At 34.2% G+C, this 13,656-nt stretch overlaps 1 protein-coding gene across 4 annotated transcripts in view; it reads right to left on the bottom strand.

The window, feature by feature from the left end:
- Positions 1 to 13,656, bottom strand: part of TBC1D15 (TBC1 domain family member 15) — an 84,624-nt gene that overhangs the window by 19,616 nt on the left and 51,352 nt on the right. For 3 of the 4 annotated variants that reach the window (XM_003832905.6, XM_063593169.1, XM_063593170.1), the window contains exons 6-10: positions 11,367 to 11,469; positions 9,806 to 10,003; positions 8,615 to 8,743; positions 7,923 to 8,026; positions 6,761 to 6,855 (exon numbers count right to left, since the gene is read on the bottom strand). In XM_003832905.6, coding sequence (XP_003832953.2) covers positions 6,761 to 6,855; positions 7,923 to 8,026; positions 8,615 to 8,743; positions 9,806 to 10,003; positions 11,367 to 11,469 — 629 coding nt within the window. Of the gene's footprint in view, positions 1 to 6,760; positions 6,856 to 7,922; positions 8,027 to 8,614; positions 8,744 to 9,805; positions 10,004 to 10,313; positions 10,365 to 11,366; positions 11,470 to 13,656 lie in introns of all 4 variants that reach the window. The other variant, XM_003832906.5, reaches the window with a different exon arrangement.

Genomic DNA, 13,656 nt, shown 5'->3' with positions numbered 1-13,656 from the left:
ATATAGTCTCCCTGCTCTCCTAACACTATAAATGAGTTTCCATAACTCTGTGGCAAAGACCAACCCCTCCTCTTGTGCATGAGAACCATCCCCTATTGACTACCCAAGGACTCTAATAATTTCTATCTAGTTACTCTAGTAATTACCTCCCTCTTCAGTTTTACCAGTTTTTCCTTTCTACTGTACCATTCCCATAGTATTCAACCTTATATTATTTCTTTCAACATCGTTAAAAACCTTTCTTAATCCTACTTTTCCCTCTGCTAGCTCATTTTCTCTACATCTGTTTACAGCAAAACTCCTTGAAAGAGCTGTAGGTACTGTCTCCAAGTCTTATTCTATTTTCTCTTCAATTCACTCTAATCAGGTTATCACATGCACCAATCCATCAAAATTCTTCTTTAATCAAAATCTCCAGTGATCTCCTTATTCCTCTATGCAATGGTCAATTTAAATAATCTTACTTGGCATCCCAATTATCCCTTCTTGAAATACTTTCTTCACTTGTCTTTTAGGACATCAAACTTTCATGTTTTCAATCTTTCTCTGTGGCTCTTTACTTAGTCTCTTCTGCTGTCTCCTAATTTTTCCTACTTATAAATTAAAGTGCCCCAGGGCTCAGTTCTTTTTTTGTAACTGTACTACTCCCTTGGCAATTTAATCTATTTTTTTTCCTTCCAAGTTGTATTTTAGTTTCAAGGGGTACATTGCCAAGTTTGTTACATAGGTAAATGGTGTGTCATGGGGGTTTGGTGTACAGATAGCTTTGCCGCCCAGGTAATGAGCATAACACCCAATATGTAGTTTTTCAATCCTCACCCTCCTACCACCCTTCACTCTCAAACAGCCCCAGTGTCTACTGTTTCCTTTTTTGTGTCCATGTGTGCTTAACGTTTATCTCCTACTTGTAGTGAGAACATGTGGTATTGGTTTTCTGCATTAATTCACTTAGGATTATGGCCTCCAGTTCCATCTATGTTGCTGCAAAGGCTATGATCTCTTTATTATGGCTGCATAGCATTCTATGGTGCATATGTACATTTTCTTTATCCAGTCCACCACTGATGGGCATCTAGGCTGATTTCATGTCTTCTCTGTTGTCAAATAGTGCCGCTATGAACATACACGTGCATTTACCTTTGTGGTAGAACGATTTATACCCCTTTGGACATATATCCAGTAATGGGATTGCTGGGTCGAATGGTAGTTCTGTTTTAAGTTCTTTGGGAAATTTCTAGACTGCTTTTCACAGTGGCTGAATTAATTTACTTTCCCACCAGCAGTGTATAAGCATTCCCTTTTCTCTAAAACCTCGCCAGCATCTGTTATTTTTTGACTTTTTAGTAACAGCCATCATGACTAGTAGGAGATGGTATCTCATTGTTGTTTTGAATTGTATTGCCATAATGACTAGTAATATTGAGCACTTTTTCATATGTTGGTTGGCAGTGTTTATGTCTTCTTTTAAGACGTGTCTGCAGCCAGGCATGGTAACTCACACCTGTAATCCCAGCACTTTGGGAGGCCAAGGCAGATGGATCACAAGGCCACGAGTTCAAGACCAGCCTGGCCAAGATGGTAAAATCCTGTCTCTTCTAAAAAAAAATTCTAAAATTAGCCTGCCGTGGTGGTGGGCACCTGTAATCCCAGCTACCCGGGAGGCTGAGGCAGAGAATTGCTTGAACCCGGGAGGCAGAGGTTGCAGTGAGCCGAGATTGCACTGCTGCACTCCAGCCTGGCAACAGAGCGAGACTCCGTCTCAAAAAAAAAGTCTGCTCATGTCCTTTGCCCATTTTTTAATGGGGTTGTTTTTGCTTGTTGATTTGAGTTCCTTACAGATTCTGGGTATTAGACCTTTGAAGGATGCATACTTTGCAAATGTTTTCCCCATTCTGTAGCTTGTCTGTTTACTCTGTTGATTGATAGTTTCTTTTGCTGTACAGAAGCTCTTTAGTTTAATTAGGTCCCACCTGTCAATTTCTGTTTTGGTTGTAATTGCTTTTGGAGTCTTCTTCATGAAGTCTTTGCCTGGGTCGATATCCTCAATGGTATTTCCTAGATTTTCTTCTAGGGTCTTTATAGTTTCAGGTTTTACATTTAAGTTTTTAATCCATCTTGACTGATTTTTGTATATGGTGAAAGGTAGGGGTCCAGTTTAATTCCTCTGCATATAGCTAGCCAGTTATCCCTGGAACATTTATTGAATAGGGAGTCATTTCCCTGTGGCTTGTTTTTGTCAGCTCTGTTGAAGATCAGATGGCTATAGATGTGTGGCTTTATTTCTGGGTTCTCTAACATGTTTCGTTGCTTTATGTGCCTGTTTTTCGTGCCAGGACTATGCTGTTTTAGTTACTATACCCTTGCAGTATAGTTTGAAGTCAGGTGGTATGACGCCTCCAACTTTCTTCATTTTGCATTAAGATTGCTTTGGCTATTTGGGCTCTTTTTTGGTTGCATATGAATTTTTTTCTAATTCTGTGAAAAATGTCATTGGTAGTTTGACAGGAATAGCACTGAATCTATAAATAGCTTTGGGCAGTACGGCCATTTTAAACAATATTCTTTCAATCCATGGTATGGAATGTTTTTCTATTTGTTTGTGTTATCTCTGATTCCCTTCAGCAGTGTTTTGTAATTCTCATTGCAGAGTTCTTTCACCTCCCTGGTTAGCTGTATTTCTAGGTATTTTATTCTTTTTGTGCCTACTGTGAATGGGATCCCATCCTTCATTTGGCTCTCGGCTTGGACGTTGTTGGTGTATACCAATGCTACTGATTTTTGCACATCGATTTTGTATACTGAAACTTTATTGAAGTTGTTTATCAGATCTAGGAGCCTTTGGGCAGAGACTATGGGGTTTTCTAGGTATAGTGTCATATTGCCTGTGAAGAGACGGTGACTTCCTCTCTTCCTATCTGGATGCCTTTTATTTCTTTCTCTTGCCTGATTCTAGTACCATGCTGAATAGAAGTGTCAGAGTGGGTATCCTTGTCTTGTTCTGGTTCTCAAGGGGAATGCTTCCAGCTTTTGCCTGTTTGGTATGATGTTGGCTGTGGGTCTGTGATAGATGGCTCTTATTATTTTGAGGTTATGTACCTTTGATGCCTAGTTTGTTGAGGTAATCTAGTTTCATAATTCATGGTTTTATGTAATCTCATACTATCTATGTTGATGACCCCTAAATTTATCTCCAGGCCCATGAATTCCAGCCCCATATATCCACATTCAACTCAACATATTAACTTACAGACATTCAATATAGGCATCTCAAAATTAAAGTCTAAAAACTGAATTCTAAATATTCCCTTCCAGACTTTCTTCTCTAACAGTTTTTCCCATCTTAGTAAAAAACAAAAACAAAAAAAAACAGCAATATTGGCTGGGCACAGTGGCTCATATTTATAATCCCAATGCTTTGCAACACTGAGATGGGAGAATTGCTTGAGGCCAGGAGTTGGAGACCAGCCTGGGAAACATAGTGAGACCCTATTTGTACAAAAAAATTTAAAAATTAGCCGGGTGTGATGGTGCGTGCATGCAGCCCCAGCTACTTGGGAGGCTGAGGCTGGAGTATCCTTTGAGCCCAGCTGCAGTGAATTATGATTGTGCCACTGCACTCCAGCCTGGGTGACAAGCAAGAATCTGTCTCTTGAAAGACAAAAAACCCAGCAATATCCATATGCCATATTCTCTTCCCTTTATATCAAGCAGTTGCTCTTCCTCTCTTCCCATCTGGATGCCCATTATTTCTTTCTCTTGCCTGATTGCTCTGGCTTGGGCTTCCAATACTACACTGAACAGGAGTGGTAAGAGAACCCCCTCCCTTTTTCAAGTTTCTATTCAAATATCACTTTCCCACTAAAAGCTGTCTCTGCTTGCCCAAGTTAAAATGGCAACATTGCACACAAACATCCTAACCCTTTTCCTTGCCTTATTTTTCTATTTGGCATGTATCACTAACATACCACATATGTTACTTACTTAACTTGTTTACTGTCTGTTCTTCCACAGGAATGAAAACTCCTTTAGGGCAAGAATTTTGCCTGTTTTGTGCAGTGATGGATCCCTAATGCCTAGAGGAGAGCCTAGTACATAATAGGCACTAAGTAATAACTTATTGAAAGAATGAATGAGTGTATGAATGCTTGAAATAATCAATTTGGTTTTCAGAAATATCCCTTGGTGATTTAAACCCATTTATGCCAGAGGTTGCGAATTTTTGTCTGTGAAAAATCAGACCTTGGAGATGACCTTGAGCAGCAGGATACAAATAACTCCCACAAGCTTAGTGTTCCAATAATGGAACACTCGGCATAAATGGGTTAATGTGTTGCCAAAGTTAAAAACCACTGCTTTAAAAACTGGGATTCCTGAGCCTTCTTAACAGTCTCTTTTTCCACTAGGTGGCACATGTTTCCATGGATATTTATACTGATAATACCCAAACTTCTATCTCCTGCCAGACTAGTCCAGACTATTCAATTACCTACTTGACATTCCATTTGTATATTTCACCTTAAGGTACATATACCTTAACACTTAATTCAATTTCACCATACCCCATTTCTCATCTCCATAAGGGGTATCACTAACTGCCCATTTTCTAGTCAGAAACTGAGTCCTATTTTTTATTTCTCTTTCCCCTTCACACCCCATATTTAATATATCAGAAAGTCTTATCAACTCTATCACCAAAATATAACTTGAATCCACCTAATTTTTTTTGTTTTGTTTTGTTTTGTTTGAGAAGGGGTCTCGCTCTGTCACCCAGGCCGGAGTGTGGTGGCACAATCGCAGCTCACTGTGGCCTCAACCCTATAGGCTCAAGTGATCCTCCCACCTCAGCCTCCCAAATACAGGTGTGAGCCACCATGGCAGGGCTCACCTACTTCTTTTTACCTCCTCTACTACCATTTATTGCCTGAACTTCTACTTTCCACTAACTGGTCTCCCTATTCCTACTCTTACTTTGACTGAATTTCCACAAAGCAGTAAAAATGATTTTAAAATATAAATAAAATACTCTTCCTTAAAATGCTCCAATAGATTCTCATCATACTTAAAGTAAAATCCAACTTATTGGCATGTATGCAATACCTAAAGCTTACTGCGTAGTTTTGTTTTTAATAAAAGTAAATTTATACCACCCAAAAAGCTTTTGATGAGCATTCTCAAAATACATTTGGGAAAAAGCATTATAGAAAAAGAATGCTTTAAAACTAACTTATTTTATACACTTCTACTGGCAGAAAGCATGGTATAGCTGAAAGGCCACTTAAAATTAGATCTGAGTATGAATGAGTCTGAGCTATAAAACTAACGAGATAGATGGCTTAAGACAACTGACTAACCTTTCTGGGCTTCAACTTTATCTGCTAAAAATGAACAAAGTAGGCTACAGTATGTCTCAATTCACATTACATTATGGGGACTTTAAATATCTAAATTTTCCTACCAGTCTCCTGGAAAGGATCAGAAAAGGACATGAAAGGTTGAGAATATCAGAGACATCAACATTGATCCTTGATATAAAGGGAAGAGGATATGGCATGCAGAAAGAAGAGGCTTAAAATACAGGTTTAGTTGACCTCTAACTTCCCTTCCAGTTCGAATATTTTATGCTCAAGCAGGAGTAAAACACCAGAATCCCTTATTGTTTTTCCTACTGAAACTGAAAATATCAAGAAGCTTCAGTTAGAAACTTTAGATAACTCCAAAACTCAGGACTCCCAAACTTTCGCCTTAATCAGAGAAAGGACAAAGTTTATTCTGGTATAATTTACATTTCAGAAAAATAAATTCTTTTTGGATCAAAAGTATCACTGCCAAAAAGATCTTGTTTTCATGTCCACAAACGGTACAAATCAGCCTGTTATGTTGGGCTTTCTAAATATAATTTTAAAAATTATTTCTTTCATGGGAGGGTGTTAACAGCAGTAACAAATCCCTCTATCATTCTTTATGAAACCACGGATATACAAATCCAGATACAATATAGGAATTTCAAAACTAAGTTCCAGTACTATCCAATGCTATCCTAACAGAGACAGTGTAATAAGAACATTAAACTGGGCTCTGCACTTATTTAAACCATGTGACCTTGGACAGGTCATTTATGTTCTCCATGCTTCAGTTTCTCATTTGTAAATGGAGATTATGAAATGCAACTAATGCTTTTATGATAAAATTCTATCAAGCATCTCTGTGTTTTAGAGAATAGTTATCCCCAGGTAAATACTCTATTTTCAAATACTAAATTTTATATCTGGAGTCATTTATTTAATTTTAAAAATGAAATATATGTATATTTAAAGAAGTTCTGAAGGGATATAAACCAATACCTATTAACCATAATTATCTCTGGGTGACAGAAACAAAAATAATTTCTATTTACCTCTTTTTGCTCATCTACAGTTAATTTTTCTACAATAAACAGACTTTCATAATAAAAAAGAAAATAAAGTTTTTTAAAAATGAAATTAATTCAACAAGCAAATAAAGGTAAACAATCTTTTTTAGAAATTCATACTTTGGAACTGAAAATTAAATATATCAACACTTATAAATAAACTTACTGAATTAATATGCCTACTGGAAGAGGAACAACAAAGAACATTAAACACACACTGCAATGTACTTTCCTATTCTGATTTCTCTTTTGAGCCCTAGTGCTATTACCATGTATCTTCACTTCTTTACTCTTATCAAGATTTCAATGTAATCCCCCCTTGCATTTCCAAAGTTGTTAAGAAAAAATTACCGATAAGACTTCTATAATCTCTTAACCTCGAATTTCTTTTCTCTTGTTCCTGGCTGATGGATTTCCACTGCAGTTTCATTCTGAAGTATTCATCACTATAGAAAACAATTTGACACCAAAGAAAGCTATTTGAAAACTTTATTTTTAACATTGTTTAATTGGGTTTTTCTATAAACAGTATATCAAAGCATTTATGATGCTAGTGGAATGTAAGTTTATAAAAACAATAGCAAAATGTTTAAAGTTATGACAAATAAGTGAAAACAAAAGAAAAAAATAACCGATAAATATCACAAAGTTTATGTGATAAACTTTGTTCAACTACTAGAATAATTTTAGGTATTCTTTTACAAAAACATTTATCTCATCCTTAAAATCATCTCTAAAAGTATTCTAGTCATGAAATATTTTAACCACTAAAGTTTCCAAATAATTGTAAATACAAATCTAAGTGACTTTTTTTTTTAAAAATGTGACACTATAGTTCCATTTCCAAGCAGTTTATTGCAGAAACTAGTTAATGTAAAAATGTCTTAGAAGAACTGGTAAACATGCTGAAAAGAGAAGACTGTCAGATAACTTAAATATGCACATAATGACTGAAAATAGCTTTAAATCAAAGGCTAGACTGACAACTGAGAACAAGAAGTTGTACCTGGAAAGTTGGTCTGTGTTTCCTTTCAAGTCTGAGGAATAACTTAAAATAGAAATACTCTTCCAAAAAGAATGAAGGATCCATTATAAGAGTATCAGAAAAGTAACTTAAAGGTAATTAATCTAAATAGCAAATATATTTCTTATGAGCCATTTATAATTTCATAATGAATTATAAAAATGAATCAAGATGAATGAGAGATGTTTTTAAGTGTATGTCTACGTAGTTATCTTTCAAGTATGCAAAAGGCTTGTACAAGGCTTATATAAGGGAATATGTTTATCTTCTTTTTACATATTCACAAAAATAAATGCAACGAGGTGCTTCTAGTTAAGTTTCTGATTTAAAATAATTAGAATGCTCATAATTTTTAAGTTAAAACATAAAAATGAAGTTGTTTTTCCATTCCCCAGTCTATTCCAAATCCTCATCTAGAAACCCTATACTAATTTGTATGAGTGGGTTACTTGAATCTCTTTGATAAATGTACGAAAGACCATTACTTACGTTTTTTGCTTTTGTAATTGGGTTCTTTCCTCCTTGGTACTGTCCCAGGGAAAATAACCCAGAAGAAATTTCCATGCTTGCTTTCTCAATGCATGACTAAGTCCCTGAAGAAAGCATACATATTAAATACATGAATGAAAAAGAATGTAATACTGTAAGTTCACAAAACTTGCATATAAAAAGGAAAACTAATCTTTAAGAGGTAGTTTCATATATGTAAATAGTTCAATTCAGTGAATATCATCTTGTTTTTTACTTCTAGATCCAAAAGATGTAAGCAGCTGCCAGAAAGTTTAAACAGTGCACAGAATACAGTAGACTACAGCAGACAGACAGTGTGACTGGTGAGTCTAAGCCCAATCTTACAGAATAAGGCAAATGCCACTGGAATGCAGGCCTCCTTCACAAAACCCACAGAACTTCAAGTACGGAAGAATTCTTCCCCCAGAGTTAAGGGTATCCCTCTACCCAACCCCCAGGAACATCATAAGCACCTCACTCTGTCCCACTCAATCCAGGAATTTTAAGGCATCATTCATCAAAGAAATAACAGAGTTCATTCCTCCCTACTTCCCCCACCAAAAAAAAAAAAACCAACAACAAAAAAAACACACCAAAACAGTAACGATAACAACAAAACCCCTAAATACTAGGAGTTTATAAGACAAGCCATATTAGAGTGTTTAAATTACCCCTCTAAATATCATCTGCTTCATATTATCTACATTTAAAATTCTTCCTTCAGAATCAATGTTCTTAGTCCATTCTTCCAGTGATACTGGTTCTCTCCTTTGAACAACAGGGCGTTCCCCCAAATCAATCTAAAAATAAGATTAAGCAATAACAAGTACATATTTAACCAGTGAAATGAAATAAAGGCATATAGAAACTAAATTTAAAATACTGTTTTTCAGACATGACTTCTAATACTTTTAAGATTGTTCCTTATTTTCCCATGTTTAGTTTAACTATAATAGTTAGCATTACATGTATTTCCCTTCTACTAAACACACAACAAACTGGGTTATAAATTCAGAAACAGAAAACCCCACAGACTAAAATATTTGTTATTAAAAGAAAGTTCTTTACTATTTTGGGTTCAATTATGTAAGTATAGAACATTCAACATGTAAATTCTGTAAGAAACCTTCAAACCAAATGATATGCTGTATTATTTAAAAAGAGAGAATATATAATTATTCCATTAATCATATTCTAAAAATTAGCTTTTCTTCTAAAGTTTGTATTTCTCAGAATTGATTCATGACCCACTAGCTTCACTCGGCATTTTCTATAGTGTTTTATTCAATTAACAGATGTTGGTAATTTTAAATTAGTATTTGCAAGATAAACCCTTTAATTAAGCACTAAAATTTAGATATTTATAGTTTTCTAACTATGTACAAGCCTAGAATTGTAGCAAATTTAAATCTTACTAAGCACATATAAAGATCTGCCATAATTCAGGCCAAAACCCATCTTACTTAAAAAAGGAAGCATTACATGAGAATAAAAGCCCTAAAAGTAGTATCCTGACTAGCTGTCTCTGATGCCTATGAGAAAACATGCAAGTAAGGAACAGAACTAAGAGGTAATAGGAAAGGTTCGCTCCTCACTCTGCTATGCACCCAATGAAACAAACTTCATTACCAAAAGGTAATCAAAGAAGAGAGATCCAACATTAATCAAGAAAGAGTATAAGATAGAGAACAAATGAAGAACTTAGTGGCAGGACAAGCACTCATTGTCAGATATACTAGCAAAAAGTTGTTAAGAACAGATTATGGAAAGAAGCAGATATCACCAAAATTAAGTTTCTATTTCTATAGTACATGTTCTCCTGTTAAAATATAAGAGCTATATTAATACTAATCTTTACTCACTCTTGTGATGACTTCAAATCCTGGTTCTTCTTGTTGATTTATCTTTAGACCTGGAATAGCATCACTAAGAAAATCTGCCATTTCTGAAGGTGGTCGTTGATGTGTAGAGGGATCGCTGCCTCTCAAACTGTCAAAAATGTAGTTTGTGACTTTGGAAAATCCTATCATAGTTGCCGTATAAGGGTCCTTTTTAATTTTCTATGCAGTAGAAAGAAAAATATTAGCATTATTAATTCAAATAAAGAAAAACGAATACTCCATCATGAGCAAAAAAGCAAAGCTTTTTAAAAGAAAAGAAATCAGGACTAAAACAGAGGGTTCTAGGATTATCTTAAATTTGTATTTTCTTTCTTGGAAGAAAAATTTAAATTTTCTAAGCCAATCATTTCATTTGGTTAAAATAGCATAATAAATGACAAGTTAATGCTACTGATTGAATTGCAGATAAACAAACGATTTGCAGGCTTCACTCAATCTGCATACATCAGAAAACATACGCAGTGCTTACTTTCCAGTGGTGAATGGCCCACAACAGCTTTCTTCTGTCTAGCAGTCCTGCCTTCATACAAAAAAAATATTTCTTGAAGTGTGTACCACCATGCTATTCTGACACAAAATATTTGATGGCTAAATTTAAAAACTCATATTTAAATATTAGTTGACATTTTAATCTAATTATATGAATAGTAAATCATGCCAACAAGAATAATTTATTCTGGGACAGTGCTACCCTGGAAAACAGCAAAAGGTTTTTCTACTGTTAAGTACCAGGGTAACTTCTGAAGCCCAAACTATTTGCTCATTCATATTTAGCAAAAACAGTTATTTATTAAATAATTCTTTTCACAATAAGTAAAATTATCCTTTTATTGTCCATTTTAAACAGTGTTTAGTTCTCTCTCTCATCCTCTTTCCTAAAAAGTTCCCTCTATATCTTATTAATCTTTACATCTTCAAAACCAGGAAAAGAATAGCTGGGACACAGCAAGCACTCACATATTTGTTAAATGAATAAGTGAATAAATAAATAAATGAATAAACCATCTCATTACTTTACATAGTCATCTGAGTGATAATTAAATTTACTTCTGCCTATTATTAAGTGCACATTTTTAGCCAAATGTAAGAACAGTACTCAAATATTCTTAGGGGAATAAGATTGTCATGACGTCAAAACAATCTACTTAAATTCAAACCAGATTTTTGCCTAAACTGATCATTAATGAATTCAAACTGGCCTACTCTGTGATCCCTGGCCTAATCAATAAAAGTTATGATACAAATCTACTGATGTCTAATTTTAGTATTATAATAAACTGAGAAATTGCCTTATGAGTAACTAAGAACCAAGGAAGCCTCTGAGTCTTGCAAATAACATGAAAACTTATTATTGTTTCTGTAAAATTAGAGAATAGTTCCAAAAAGATTACACACACACACACACACATCTATGTATATATATGTACCTGTCTCATTTTGCATACTCTCTGAGAAGATGAGAAGTACGGGGTATATAAAATAATGCAGTCAGAATAATACAGGATAGATTTAAGAAACATACTTGTATTAAACCATATGCTGGCTCATCAAGAAGATTTTCAAAAGACTGTGAAAGACTCTTACTCTGACAATTCACAAGAAGTGTTCTTTTATCCTGTGGAGATCTATAATAAAAAAGAGGATTTGCAGAAAATACTAACACACTGTATCAATTACTACATGAACAATTACTAACACGAATGTTCCTTACCAAAAAAAAAAAAAACCCCAAAATATTTTAACAGTTTTCCATTAATACATTAGCAAATATTTAGTAACTATTTTAAAGGAGCTTCAAAACTACATGAAACATAAAATACAAAATTAACAAATACTAAATACACTGTATATAACATAAATAAAACAAATATAAAGTGTATTTTTATTCCAGGTAAAGCCAAAAGGATTAAACTGGAATGAACCTAAATTCTTCTCTAGAATTATAGTAGAAAACCATTACAAGATAGCTGGCTTTATTATCATAAAAATTAAAGAAAGCCAAAACAGGCATTAGGAGTCATCAGTATATAATATTTACATACAGAAAATATGTCCTATTTTGAAATCATTTCCACCTTCATTCACAGCTTAGTAATACTGCAATATAAGATGTTAAAAATGTAAGCTATATTAGTTATTTGATAAAGATCATTAATCATGCTAACCATAATTACAAACACACACATATGAACATATTTTAACAAGATTATTATGAATGGTTGGGTAATACTATGTTTTTAGTTCTTGCTTATTAAACTCTAGAAGCAAGTCTCTTCACATTTCTTAGTAATGACAGAATTTAACAAAATGTTTTCAAAACAGACATCTAATTTCTAGTCATCTGACAAATTATCCAGTCTTTTTTCTATTTAGTGAGTTTTATGACTTAGTCGGTTCTAATAAATCTACAAATTTTCTGTTTAAAATAAAAATTAAATGTGTTATTTTGCTGCTATACACCTCCTGTTTATTATAAATGTTTGAGATAAGATCTTTAATAACAGTTATCTCTTCTCAATTCTAACATAACAGGATGTAACAGTAATGCTAGAGTGGATATGAAATCCAAAACAGGATCTTATATTCTTACACAGTCAGGAACAGCACTCGATCTGCATATACAATAGCAGCTAATAAGCCCCTTGGCCTTTCAAAAGGGGCTGAGGTTGAGTCATTTGATATAGGAGGGGAAAAAAATACATTTTAAAACATTTACTTTTCTGAATATTTTGAGGGGTGATAATTAATAGGCTGACTTACAGATTCTCTCACAAGGCATTTTTTAAATGATGGACTTTGAAATGTAGCATCAGAAAAGAAAAGTAGCTAATAAAGAAACAAAATTTTATTCCTAGCACAGTGCTGCTGGCACTGCCATCATTTTGTTTCTAACAATAAATTAAGTCAAATTATTTCTTTAAAACCCAAATAAAAAATGCTCATGAAAGTCAAACCACTGCCTATACACATAAAAGAGGAACAAATAGGCAACTTTCAGCTATCTGGGCTCAGATAACTCTATGGCTCCATATCTTAAACAGTGGCCACTAAACTGGAGATCAGAAGATGAAATGACTGCCTTACCAACAAGCAACCACAAATATTTTTTAAAAAGAAATTCCTTCTTTTCTTTTCTCATAACTATTGTTGTGTGATGGGGGTGGAGGAAGCTCTAAGAAGGAGGGAAGATATGAAGAAATTAAAGACCTGACTGCTCCAAAGGAAATCAACAAAACACTTAAAAAGTACATCAGTCAAGGGACAAGTAGTATACTGTTACACCGCTAGGTAATTGCAGAGCTCACCATAAGGAAGACTGGTATTCCAAAATATTACCAGAATGTTTCCACCTGCTGGGTCACCACACTGATTTAATCTATAAATATATATTCTGGGAAGTTGATCTCTCATGCTAACATTATTCAAGACTTTCAAACTCATTGCAGCAGTAAGATGAACTTTTAATGATGCTAACCCAGCAATTCTATTACAGCCTGCTAAACAATTTGAAGAAAACTATAGTCTAGTATCACAACTATAGAAGCATATCTCCTGAAAATTCTGAAGTATATCCCAGGCTTTGGTGTGAGCCTGTCCCAAAGACCTCATAATAAACTCAGAAATTATAAACTGAACAATGCTTGTATACCCAAATGTAGCAGTAACTATTTTATATTTCTATTGAGAATGACCAATATGTAAGGCTAAAGAAATAAACAGCATTGCAGAGATTATCAATCAAAACTGGGAATAAAAGATAGAAAGGTACAATAACAAAATTTTACATCTAGAACCTAATCTTTTAAATGGTT

The sequence above is a fragment of the Pan paniscus genome, chromosome 10 (genome assembly GCF_029289425.2).
Source record: "Pan paniscus chromosome 10, NHGRI_mPanPan1-v2.0_pri, whole genome shotgun sequence".
Classification (NCBI taxonomy): Eukaryota; Metazoa; Chordata; class Mammalia; order Primates; family Hominidae; genus Pan; species Pan paniscus.
Note: the sequence above shows the minus strand (reverse complement) of the source record. Positions and strands in the feature narration are given on the sequence as shown.